The following is a 14,054-nucleotide window of genomic DNA, read 5'->3' on the forward strand; positions in this document are numbered from 1 at the left end:
TTTTAAAAAGTTGATTTAAAGAAAACTACTGACAGTCTCCACCTCAGGCCAATTAAATTAGAATCTCCGGAATGGAATCCAGAACTGGACCTACTAAAAAGAGCTCATTCCAGCTTATCTATTTGGGCAACTATAACAAAATACCATAGACTGGTTGGCTTATAAACAACAGAAATTTATTTCTCACACTTCTGGAGGCTGGGAAGTCCGAGGTCAAGAGCTGGCAGATTCAGCTATCTGGTGAGGACCTTTCTCCTATATGGCCAACTTTTTGCTGTAACCTCAAATCTCAGAAGGGGCAAGAGAGCTCTCTCAGGCCCTTCATGAGGGCACTAATCCCATTTATGAGGGCTTCAGTCCATTGCAAGCACCTTGGATGATTTTATGTGTAACCATGAGAACCACAGGCCCTAACTTCAAGAGCATTTTGGGAGAAAAACAGAACAAGCAAAAAAAAATTTTTTTAAGAGGAAATGGGAAGGATTACAGATGACTTATTTTCTCCTTTAAGCTATCTTGTATTTTCTGATTCTTCCATAATGAATTACTTGCATGTTTTTAAAAAACAGTATTATTTTCTTATTTACCTATTTTATTTCACTTGATCTCTTAAATTTTGCTCTATCATTCATTGTGGTGCTTATATCATCATTATATTTGTTCAGATAAACCATTATTTGATATTCACTCATCCAAGGTCAATTAAACTTCCATGTTATACAAAGGACAATTTTAGGAACTAAAGGAGCAAAAAAAAAAAAAAAAGAAAATCTTCAGGCAATCAAAGGCATAGGTGAAGCAGATGCTCACATTTATTTTTATAAGAACTTCCAAACATTACAGTAGCACAAATGTGACAGATGATGTTACCTTATTCTTGTGTGTTTCCAGAAAACAGTCTGGAAATTTCCCTAAAAATTTTAAATGAACCTATCCTAGGACCCAGCTATTAAATTCCTAGGTGTCTAAAGAAAAGAAATAAAAGCGTATGTCCATACAAAGATTTGTACACAAATGTTCATAGCAGGTTCATTATAATAGTCAAAACTGGAAACAATCCAAGTGTCTTATCAGCAAAAGAATGGATAAACAAATTTTGGTAAATATCATTATGGAATATAACACAACAATAAAAAGGAAGAAATTATTGACATAAGCAACAACATGGATGAATCTAAAAATAATTATGCTGACTGAAATATTCCAGACACAAGAGAATATATACACAGTATGATTCCATTATAAAAAATTCTAGAAAGTGCAAAAACAAATCTACAGTTACAAAAAAGCAGATTAGTTGCTGGGGGTGAGTAGGGAATGAATTACAAAGAAGTGATAGAAATGCTGCTTGTCTGGATGGTTTTAATGGTTATATGTCAAAACTCATCAAATTGTTTGATTTAAATATATGTATTTTACAGTACACCAATTATACAATAAAGATGTTCAAATTAAAGGAAGGAAGGGGGAGGGGAGTGAAAGGAAAAAAGAAAAGAAGACAGAACAAAACAGACCAAAACAGAGCCCAGAAAGAGATTCACATTAAGTACAGTCAAACTGATCTTTGACAAAGGTGCAAAGGCAATGCAATGGAGCAAAGAGTCTTTTCAACAAATGTCGCTGGAACAACTGGATATCCACATGCAAACAATAATAAAAAAAGTAGTAATCTAGACATCTTTCACAAAGATTAACTCAAAACGGATCACAAAACATAAATGCAGAATGCAAAACTATAAAAATCCTAAAAGATGACATAGGAGAAAACCTACATGACCTTGGGTATGGCAATGACTTTTTACATGCAACACCATGATCCATGAAAGAAACCATTGATAAACTAGACTTTTTTAAAATTAGAAACTTCTGCTCTGCAAAAGAATATTTCAAGAGAATGAGAATACAAGCCACAGACCTGGAGAAAATATTTTCAAAAGACACATCTGAAACATCCTGGAGGAGAAAAAAAAAAAGACATCTGATAAACAACTATTTTCCAAAATATATGGAGAACATTTAAAACTCAGTAATAAAACAAACAACCCAACTTAAAAATAGGCCAAAGACTTTAACAGACACTTCTCCAAAGAAGATAGACAGATGGAAAATATGAAAAGATGCTTCATACCATATTTTATCAAGGAAATGAAAACTAAATTAACAATAAGATACTACTACACAAATATTAGAATGGCCAGAATCGGGAAGAGTGACACCTCCAAATGCTGACAAAAACGTGGAGCAGGTGGAACTCTCATTCATTACTGGTGGGAATGCGATATGGTACTATCACTTTGGAAAACAGTTTGGTGGTTTCTTACAAAACTAAATATACTCTTCCCAAAAGATTCAGCAATTGCACTCTGGGTATTTACCCAAAGGAAGTGAAAACTTCTGTCTGCACAAAAACCTGCACACAGATGTTTATAGCAGCTTTACTCATAACTGCCAAAACTTGGAAGCAACCAAGATGTCCTTCAGGAAGTGTAAGGATAAACAAACTGTGGTACACCCAGACAATGGAATACTATTCATCAGTGCTGAAAAGAAATGCGCTATCAAGAAAAGATATGATGGAAACAAATGCATATTACTAAGTGAAAGAAGCCAACTGAAAAGGCTATATACTGTGTAATTCCAACTACATGAAATTCTAGAAAAGGCAAAACTATGTAAACAGTAAGATCATGGTTGCCGGGGGTTGGGAATATGGGTAGGGTTGAAGGGATAAATGCACAGAACACAGATTTAGAGGGCAGTGAAAATACTTTGTATAATGGATTCATGACATTATACGTTTATCCAAATCCATTGAATGTACAATATCAAGAGTGAACCCTAAAGTAAACTATGCACTTTGGGTGATTATGATGTTATCAATGCAGGTTTGTTAGTTGTAACAAACGTACCATTGTTGGGGGATGGTGACAATGGAGTAGGCCAAGCATGCATGGGGCCAAGCATGCATGGAGTAGGCCAAGCATGCACTATCCTGTTTGCTATGAACATAAAACTTCTCTTAAAAAAAAATAGCCTTTGAATAAATAGCTAGAATCCTCAAAAAAGTGAAATAAAATTTAAAAAGCACTTTAAAAGGCATGTAAAAAGAAGCAATAAATGATTTAGCAGGTAATTAAACCAAAATTCAATTTAGTGGTTACCTCTTGTTAAGGAGAAAGAGGGTGTGATTACAGAGAGCATGTACGGATCTTTTAAATTAATAGAATATTCTACTCATTTTTTGAGGTATTTCATTATTCCTTAAAAGTATACTTATCTTTATACTTTTTTACATGAACTATAGGCGACTTTTTAACACACACACAAACAAAATATGGATTTCAGTGTGCTAGTGACTATTTTTAAACATATTTCCAAAGTTGATTTGTTATTAATATTGATTAGGATGAGACATATTAGTTAATTTCAAGCCAAGAATAGGAGAAACAACAGGCTATATTTTCTAAAATCAGGTAATACCTGTTACTAAAATTTGCCAAATGGGCAGTGACATTGGTCTTCTCTCCAGGAAGCAAGTATGGTATCTTGGCCTCTCTAGTGTCCTTTCTGCCCTGAGTTGAGCCTAGTTTCTCACCCTTGACTTGCCTACACTTCATCCCCAAATCCAGCTTTTCCTCTGCAGTCACTCTTACTACTCATTTTTGGTCACAAATCTTGGCTTTCAACTTCATTCGATCCATTTTTCAGCATGTTCATGAATCAACCTGGCCTGTGGATATCTGGCACCCGCAGGTACAGGCTTGACAGGGAAAGATTAAGCCAAAGAAATCCCTTATGAAGGAATCAAAATGGATTCGACAACGTCATTCTCCAAATTCTGCTATCCCCAAACTAGGGGGAGCCTGAGATGGTAACTGAGCTATCCCTTTAGAGCAGTATTTCTCAAAGTGAATGTGGCAGAGATCAAAATCCCAAGGAACTGATTAAAAATCTGTATTACTGAGCTCACCCAGGCCTACAGAGTAGTATATCTGAGAATAGGGCCCAAGAGCCTGAATATCTGAAAAGCACCCCAGGTGATGGTTCTGATGTCCTTTGACTTCCCTGTGAACGTGGTATCACTGAAACTTAACCTACTAACTACAGGTCTGATCTAATCATGGATAAAACTTTGGATGGTGAGCGTATGGGTTTTTATTTTGTCAAAGACAGACACACTGGAATAGGACTGGAGCTCACCTTCTCTCATAAAAACAAGAGAATTACAACCAAATGCTGAGGAACCTTCAATCAAATGGACTGGAAACTTTCAAAAAGACATCCTACTCCTGAAGACAAAGAGGAGGCCACATCAAGAGGTGGGAGGGACAATTATGTGATATAAGCAACCCTATACCCACCAGGTGGGAAGCTCGCACACTGGAAAGCAACTGTATCACAGAGACTCCCCTACAGAAGTGAGAGTTCTGAGCCCCACGTTAGGTCCCTGTGTCTGGGGATCTGGCATGGGGAAAAAGAGCCCCTGGAGCATCTGACGTTGAAAGCCAGTGGGGCTTGTGCCCAGGAGCTCCACAGGACTGGGGGAAATGGAGACCCCATTCTTGAAAGGCACACACAGGCTTTCATGTGCAATGGGTCCTATGGCAAAGGAGAGGTTCTTTAGGAATCTGGGTTGGACCTGACTGCAGTTGTTGAAGCATCTCCTGGGAAAATGGGATGACTGTGGCTCATTGTGGGGGAAGGACATTGGAAGTAAAGCTCTTGGGAATATTCATCAGCCTGTGTTCCTCTAAAGGTGGACATTTTAAGAAAATCTGGCCCCAATCATCAGCACTGAGAAGGTCCAGGCCAAACAATAATCCAGGTGGGATCACAGCCCCACCCATCAGAAAACAGCTGCCTAAAGACACCCCAGGCACACAGCTACCTCTAATCTCACCCAGAGGCAAAGCCCCACCCACCAGAGGGATAGAAATCAGCAGGCACCAGTCCCTCCCATCAGGAAGCCTACAGCAAGGCCCCATACCAACTTGAGCCACAAGGGCGGCAGACATCAGAAGTAAGAGAGGCTACAACTCTATTGTCTGAAAAGAGGATACCACATCAAAACCTACAAAAATGAAAAGGCAGAGAACTATAACTCAGATAAGGGAGAAAGAAAAAACCCCAGAAAAATAGCTAAGTGATCAGAGATTATCAGCCTCCAGGAAAAAGACTTTAGACTGATGATACTGAAGATTATGCAAGACACTGAAACTAAACTGGAGGCAAAGATTGATAATTTACAGCAAACACTGAACAAAGAAATACAAGATTGAAAACTTAAGCAAGCAGAGATGCAAAACAGAGTAACAGAAATAAAAAATTCATCAGAAGCAACCAACAACAGAACACGGGAGGCAGGAGAATGAATAAGTGAGGTGGAGGACAGACTAGTGGAAATCGCTGATGCGGAACAGAGAAGAGAAAAAAGATCAAAAAGAAATGAAGACAGTCTGAGAGAACTCTGGGACAACGTGAAACACACCAACATCTGTACCACAGGGGTGCCAGAAAGAGAAGAGAGAGAGAAAGGGACAGAAAAAATATTCGAAGAGGTAATAGCCAAAAACTTTCCTGACATGGGAAAGCAACCACTCACTCAAATCCAGGAAGCACAGCAAGTACCATATAAAATAAACCCAAGGAGGAACACCCTGAGGCACATATTAACCAAACGGACCAAAACTAAAGACAAAGAGAAAATCCTGAAAGCAGCTAGGGAAAAGAAACAAATAACATACACGGGAACCCCAATAAGGTCATCTGCAGATTTTTCAGCAGAAACTCTGCAGGCCAGAAGGGAGTGGCATGACACCCTTAACGTGATGCAAGGAACAAACCTCCAACCAAGATTACTTTCCCCAGCAAGGCTCTCGTTCAGATTTGAAAGAGAAATCAAAAGCGTCACAGATAAGCAAAAGCTAAGAGAATTCAACACCACTAAACCAGCTTGACAACAAATACTAAAGGAACTTCTCCAGGCAGAAAAGAAAAGGCCACAACTAGACACGAAAATACCACAAATGACAAGGCTCATCCGTAAAGGCATATTATATATCCAGTAAAGGTATGAAGTCATCCATGCACAAACGTGCTACCAAAATCAGAAATCGTGAGAAGAGGAGGATACAAATGCAGGACACTGGAGATGCACTTGCAGTTAAGACACCAACAACTTAACACAATCTCATGTATAGATAGACTCCTATATCAAAACTTCAGGGTAACTGCAAACCAAAAATCTACAATTGATACACACACAAATAAGAAAAAGCAATCCAAACACAACACTACAGATGGTCATCAAACCACAAGAGAACAAGAGAGGAAGAGAAGCAGAAAAGGTCAACAAAAACAAATCCAAAACAGTTAAAATGGCAATAATAACATACATATCAATAATTACCTTAAGTGTAAATGCACTAAATGCCCCAACCAAAAACATAGACTGGCTGAATGAATACAAAACAAGATCCATATTCATAGTGTCTTCAAGAGTCCCACTTCACTTTTAGGGACACATACAAATTGAAAGTGAGAGGATGGAAGAAAACATTCCATGCAAATGGGAATCAAAAGAAAGCTGGAGTAACAATACTCATATCAGACAAAATAGACCCTAAAATAAAGAATATTATAAGGGACAGAGAAGGACATTACATAATTATCAAAGAATCAATCCAACAAGAGGATACAACAACTGAAAATTGTTGTAGAACGTAGAGTCACCTCAATATATAAGGCAACTGCTAACAACCTTAAAAGGAGAAACTAACAATAACACAATAATAGTGGGGGACTTTAACACTCAGACAGAAAATCAACAAGGAAGCATAGGCCCTAAATAGAGCACTTGACCAGATCGACTTAATAGATATTTATAAGGACATTCCATCCAAAAGCAGCAGAATATACATTCTTCTCAAGTGCACGTGGAACATTCTCTAGGACTGATTACATTCTGGGCCATAAATCAAGACTCGTTAAGTTTAAGAAAACTGAAATCACATCAAGCATCTTTTCCAACCACAACACTGTAAGAATAAAAATAAGGAAAAAAAAACTGCAAAAAACACAAACATGTGGAAACTAAACAACATGATGCTAAACAAACAATGGATCACTGAAGAAATCAAAGAGGAAATTAAAAAATACCTAGGAGCAAATGACAACAAAGATACCATACTCCAAAACCTATGGGATGAAGCAAAAGAAGTTCTAAGATGCAAGTTTATAGCAATCAAGCCTACCTCAAGAAACAAGAAAAAGCTCAAATAAACAACCTAACTTTACATCTAAAGCAGCTAGATAGAGAAGAACAGCCAAGACCTAAAGTTAGCAGAAGGAAAGAAATCATAAAGATAAGAGCAGAAATCAAATAAATAGAAATTAAATAAACCACAGAAAAGATCAATGAAACTAAAAGCTGGTTCATTAAACAGATCAACAAAATTGATAAACGCTTAGACACTTATCAAGAAAAAAGAGCACGTATCAATAAAATTAGAAATGAAAAAGAAGTTAACAACAGACATCACAGAAATACAAAGGATCATAGAGACTATATACGCAACTATATGCCAGTAAAATGGAAAACCTAAAAGAAATGGACAAATTCTTAGAAAAGTACAATCTTCCAAGTCTAAACCAAGACGAAATAGAAAAGATGAACGGACAAATCACAGGTACTGAAATTCAAACTGTGATTTAAAAACTTCCAACAAGGAGTTCCCGTCGTGGCGCAGTGGTTAACGAATCCGACTAGGAACCAAGAGGTTGCGGGTTCGGTCCCTGCCCTTGCTCAGTGGGTTAACGATCCGGCGTTGCCGTGAGCTGTGGTGTAGGTTGCAGACGCGGCTTGGATCCCGCGTTGCTGTGGCTCTGGCGTAGGCCAGTGGCTACAGCTCCGATTGGACCCCTAGCCTGGGAACCTCCATATGCCGCAGGAGCGGCCCAAGAAATAGCAACAACAACAAAAGACAAAAAAAAAAAAAAAAACTTCCAACAAACAAAAGTCCAGGACCGGATGGCTTCACAGGCAAATTCTATCAAACATTTAAAGAAGAGCTAACACCTATCCTTCTGAAACTATTCCAAAAAATTGCAGAGGAAGGGATACTCCCAAACTCATTCTATGAGGCCACATCACCCTAATACCAAAACCAGACAAAGATACCACAAAAAAAAGAAAACTACAGGCCGATTTCATTGATGTACATAGATGCAAAAATCCTCAAGAAAATACCAGCAAACTGAATCTAACATTACATTACACTGGCCAGAATGGCCGTCATCAAAAAGTCTACAAACAGTAAGTGCTGGAGAGGGTGTGGTGAAAAGAGAACCCGACTACACTGTTGGTGGGAATGTAAATTAGTGCAACTACTGTGGAAAACAGTATGGAGATTCCTCAGAAACTAAAAATAGAATTACCATAGGATCCAGCAATCCCACTCCTGGGCATCTAACCAGAGAAAACCATGACTCCAAAAGACACATGTACCCCAGTATTTATTGTAGCACTATTTGAAATAGCCAAGACATGGAAACCACTTAAATGTCCATCGACAGAGGAGTGGATAAAGACAATATGGTACATACAAACAATGGAATGTTACCCAGCCATTAAAAGGAAAGAAGTGACGGCATTTACAGGAACATGGATGGACCTAGAAATTATCATGCTAGGTCAGTCAGACAGTGAGACACCCACATCATATGCTATCATTTACATGTGGAACCTAAATAAAGGACACAATGAACTTCTTTGCAGAAAAGATACTGTCACAGACTTTGAAAAACTTATGGTTTCCAAATGAGACATGTTGGGCGGTGGGGAGAACGTGCTGGGGGTTTGGAATGGAAATGCTATAAAATTTGGTTGTGATGATCATTGTACAACTATAAATGCAATAAAACTCCTTGAATAATTTAAAAACATGAAGTTGTTTTAATTAAAAAAAGATAAAAAAATAAGATAAAAAAAAGATAAAGCAGTGACCAAGCCATGTTCAGGGGAAAAAGGTGCTCTTATTTAAACTTTTCCTATTTAGCATGTGTACTATTTAAATACTATTCAGACTTTACCCTCACTGTGAAGGGGGAATCCAGCTCAGGAAAAAACAGATAAAATGGCTTCTGCATTTTAAATTATCCCTCCCCATTCTCACTGGTCCAGCCAGATTCTGGGGTATGAAGGTAGCTGGCAATATTAAAAATGTTTAACAAATGTGCAAGGGCAGAGGGACCAGCCAATGGAAACAGGTGCTCTGGTTTTACCAGAACAGATCAGTTGAGTGTTAGCCCTGCCTTTCTTCTATAGTAAATAGTTTTATCCAACATTGAGCCAGAACAGAGTATCTCTTTGTATTTCAAGGAAAGACAATAGATGTCATTAGAAGCTTAATGTACTTGTTATATTTTTTGTAAAAAAGAACTGATTAAGAATTAAAACCTCCAACTTTCTGAACTGCCTGGAAATGTTACTATTGCTTCAGATTTATAAAGAGCTTTCATGACCCCAATATCCCAGGCATGCAAACATTTGTTCTCTTGTTAAAGATCTAGTCAACTAGTACTGGGAATTTTATGTGAGCAAAGGCATATTCCTGGCACACAGCCTTAAAAGAGGTGCACAAAAGATACAAAGCCTCCATGTACTTTTGCAAAATGAACTAGACTTAACTGGAAAACTTTCAGACCAGTTAAAAACATAAAATATAGCTACCATAGAGCTTAATTGTACAGTGGTAGTTTCAGTTTCTGCATCAGGACGATTTTGTTTTTTTGTACTTTCTTGGGATTGGCCCACAGCTACAGCCATATTGGACAGATGTTTTTAACTCTCAATGCAATGCAGAATTACCTATCATTTCTTTGCTATGCAGATTGAATATTCTGCATGAGCATTCAAAAACGCATGTTTATAGTTTGAACGTCTTATGTTTATCGGTTTCTACTACCAAATGAACTGTCTACAGATGGAAAACTCAGAGTCTTTGATGATGGGTAGTGAGGATTTGCTCAAAAAGACTCAGTTACACACAGAGAGACATATTACACATAATGTTGGGAAGGGCTAGATTACACAGTTATCAAAATATGTACAGGAGCAATCTTCATCTAGAAGTGTTTGAGGGATTCCAAATGATCATGCTCAACAGCTGGGCCTATTTCCAAGACTTGGTCAATGGAAAGCTTTTCTCCTGCTTATGGTCCTGCACCCTCGCTATTGCTTCTTTGCAAAAGCAGAGTGGCATGCTGCCTTTTCGCTGTTGCTCATTACCCTCAAATGATGGCAATGAAAGCAGGCAAGACAATTAAGCAATGTGGCAGCCCATTTTTATGACTTTACCTTTAAAGATAACTAAGAGAATTTTGGAGAAGTAGGCACAAGGCTTTACAATTACAGGCAACTACAGTGGAGTGTTTATTTTTGAAAATGATTTCCTTGCAGTTTAAGAGTGCTAATCAATACTTAACAGTTATTTTTAAAAATTACAAACATGTTCTAATTATTAGGCAAAGAGAAAAAAAGCATGCAGAATACATCTCTCGTAAGAGTGACCAACCTTTTAAGAGTTGCTTGATTTGCCGTAACTTGCAACTTTTTACAAAAATGTGTTGTCTGAAATGTTTTTCAATCCCAAAGACTTGGCTTCGTGTGAAGAATTTTGTGGCAATCCTCAACTGTAAATATGCTTCAAATATCAGGTAGATTCAAAGCAACTATTTTAATTGTTTAAAATAGTCTATTTTTAGTGTTTCAAAATGTTATAAACTATAGTTTAGCTTGCTCAGGGCTAATCAAATGATCTGGATAATGGTCAGTAGGTATGTATATACACAATTTAAGGATTACTAATCTTCCGTAAATTATAAACATCAAATTTAATCTTTGGTGATTCCCAAGAAACTTTTCTTTATGAAATAAATACAATAAGAAAAAAATCTAGGCTCTATTATCACTAACTACAATTACCCAAAATAAAAGGGTCACAGAGATTAGGCCTAAAGTGTACAACAGATAAAATGTTTATAGAATCCAAATTGTTTATAGTGAGGAACCTTGGCCATGAGACTGCAGCCATATACATAGACTCTCCAGCCCTCCTGCTAGGCACTGTTCTGTTGATACACTGCATCAAAATACACCGTTAACCACTTTCAACCCAAGAAAGATTATTTTCTCATGAAAATCTTCCTTTAATTTCCAAAGAGAAAACAACAAAAATACAATGTACCAAAATTTGCTTTTATATACGTACTTGGCCAGATTAAGAAACCAAATATTTACACTTCTGAATTTCAAGGATCTAAAGCCTTGTCACACACCAACCAACCAAATTCCCACAACTTATTTAGACAATAAGTAGATCAAAATGCTTTTGAAAAAAAAAGTTTCTTTATTTATTCATTTATTCAAAGACAGTATCAGTATAGTAATGGGAACAAACTTTTAAGTTTAAAATTAATTCTCCATTCTGAAAGGTTCAGGATCTTGTCTCTTCTACCTTACTCTTTTAAATCAGTCCAACAAAACAGCAGACAAAATTTATTCCCTCCCTTTTCATAAAGTCATATTGGGATAATTAGAACTGGCTCTTTAGAATTTAGGTATCATTTATAGTAACCCAGAGATTTAATCACAGAATAATACATGTAAGAATGTTATAGCACGCACAAAAAAAAGTATAGAGAATTTTAAAAAGGACAAATTTTAGGGCACTTTTACATTCTAAGGCATAAGAAAGCCTTCTTGGGAATCCTTAAGTTAAAAGACTCTTCCCTTCAGATTCAGAATGAAAATTATTAGGAATTATGAGATAACAATGGGCACTGATGATATGGTCCCTGGAACTTCATTAAGATAGGGATAAATTGGAGTCTACATGTTGTAGTGAAGGGACTGGCCAATGAAAGAAAAGCCAGAAAGCCACTTTGAACTCATGTCCCCAACAGGTCAAATGATGCTGATACAAAAGTTTCCCTACCTGCCCAAGGCTTGACTGCCCTCAAACTGCTTATACTGCTACTTTTCTTTACATCACCTATTCTAGAAGCAAACCTCCTGGAAGAATGGTGCTACAGACTAGAAAACCAAGACTGTGGGTCAGCAAAGGGGCTCTGGCACTTCTACTGCTCATCACGATTTATGACATCTAACAAGGAGCCTACCTAATCTAGAAATGGATTGTTTACTCTAACTCAAGTATATTTTGGGGATACGCTTATTACTAAACATTTGTGGTTTAGAAATGCTAAAATTACTTTCACTCTCCTGGACATATTTTACTTAAAAAAAAATATATAATAGGTTAAAAAACAAAAGTAAAAATTTTACCTGTTCTTTAACAAATAACTAATATTTTAATGTTTTTAGAAAAACAATTCCTTTCAGATACTCTGATTAACTTTCAAGTGACATAAAAAAAGTTTCAGCCTTCCTCAATACGAATATTTTGCACAATTTAAGATACCGCCATCGAGTTTAGCATTTCATGAAAAAAAAAAAAAGAAAAAAAAAAGGAGAATGGAAACTCACCAAGAAGCTTATGTACCTAGTAAAGTTTAGTTTGTTTTGGATTCTTTAAAAAAAAATGAGGCCCAGAATTTTAGTTATCCTAATTACCATCCCAATCGGTTATCTCTATGTGTGGATTCTAGATAAAAGATAAAACATTTTGAATAAATGTAAGACCCACTGATTGGACTGTTTGGAATATGTTTTACTGGGTTTAGACAAAGAAACATCAATAAAGCTAACTATATACTGAGTTCCACTGATTAAAATTGCAGTTTAAAAAACTCTGCTTTTGTGGTAAATTTCAAAACTAATCATAAATGTAAAGCACAATATTGTAGATACTGTACTGTTCATAGGTGCCTGGAGAAATGAAATGCTTATATTTAAACTATCAAAATTCTGACCTTTCAAAACAGGTTCTCTAAAACAGTATTTTTGAAAATCAGTATTTGCTTTTAAACTCTTAAAAAGTCTATTTAAAAAATCCTTACAAATAAATCTTAAAGTTATTCTTTTCAGTATCAATTATTTTTTACTTTTAACTACATATTCAACACAGAACCAGTTTCTAAGTAAACGTCTAATGAAAAATAGCTTCAATGTAAAATAAAACTAGGTAATCTAACTTGTATAGAAAGTCTGAGTGTGATTTATCAAAATTCAGATTTAAATTTCTATAAGAGTGGAAAAACTTTCAGTCCCTTCTCATTACTCAAAACCTGCAATTTCCCATGGGACTAGAAAGTTAGGAGAGAGGATCAAACAGACTTAAGCACTGCTCGACTTCTTCTAAAGTGATGAACTCTTTTATCCTGGAAAAAACAGAAACAGTCCTTTTTTACTTCATTAAAAATTTCCTATTATCACTATGACTTAAGAAAACTGCTAAATACTTAAAAGCATTTATTTGGGGTTTAAAAACTATAAATAATGAGAAAAAAGTCATAATTTTGGGGAAACACTCCTAAACTTTGGGATAACAAACGTACCAATGTCTAGTTTTATTCATAATAATTGAGTTAAAAAAGAAATCTCAGTAACTCAGAAAAAAGGACTTAGAATCAATAACCTTTTATGTAGATTCTTAATTAATGATTTGGCAGTGATGTCCCAAAGACACCTGGTGAAACACAAAATTGTTAAATGTCCTATTTTTACTAAAAGAAGTACATGGGTTGAGAATAGCACTCCGCTTCAATCTGAAATCCTATGTGTAGGTTAAAAGCTAGGTTTTGGTATATTTAAAGGCCTATCCGTAACCTGTAATGAAGATACATCATTTTTTTAGGAAATAAAAAAATACAAAAATACATGCGAAAACTTCCTTTCACTTTATGTTGTCTACAGAAGCGAGACTTTACAAAGAGGAATGGAGCTGAATAAACCAGAAATAATAACATAATAACATAATAATAGTATTTTCAGAGTTCTCCTTGCGGCTCAGAGGTAATGAACCTGACTAGTATCCATGAGGATGCCGGTTCAATCCCTGGCCTCACTTAGTGGGCTAAGTCTCCGGCACTGC

At 36.4% G+C, this 14,054-nt stretch overlaps 1 protein-coding gene across 1 annotated transcript in view; it reads right to left on the minus strand.

The window, feature by feature from the left end:
- Window positions 1–11,388: 11,388 nt before the first annotated feature.
- The window catches only part of DAZL (deleted in azoospermia like), a 34,447-nt gene continuing 31,781 nt past the window's right edge, over window positions 11,389–14,054 (minus strand). Inside the window, exon 14 of the mRNA XM_084987483.1 lies at window positions 11,389–13,341. Coding sequence (XP_084843609.1) covers window positions 13,288–13,341 — 54 coding nt within the window. The 3' untranslated portion in view covers window positions 11,389–13,287. The remainder of the gene's footprint in view (window positions 13,342–14,054) is intronic.

This window comes from Sus scrofa, chromosome 13 (assembly GCF_054392235.1).
Source record: "Sus scrofa isolate SSC_HxYL_T2T_F1_AM1 chromosome 13, Sscrofa_HxYL_maternal_Yorkshire_Landrace_v2.0, whole genome shotgun sequence".
NCBI lineage: Eukaryota > Metazoa > Chordata > Mammalia > Artiodactyla > Suidae > Sus > Sus scrofa.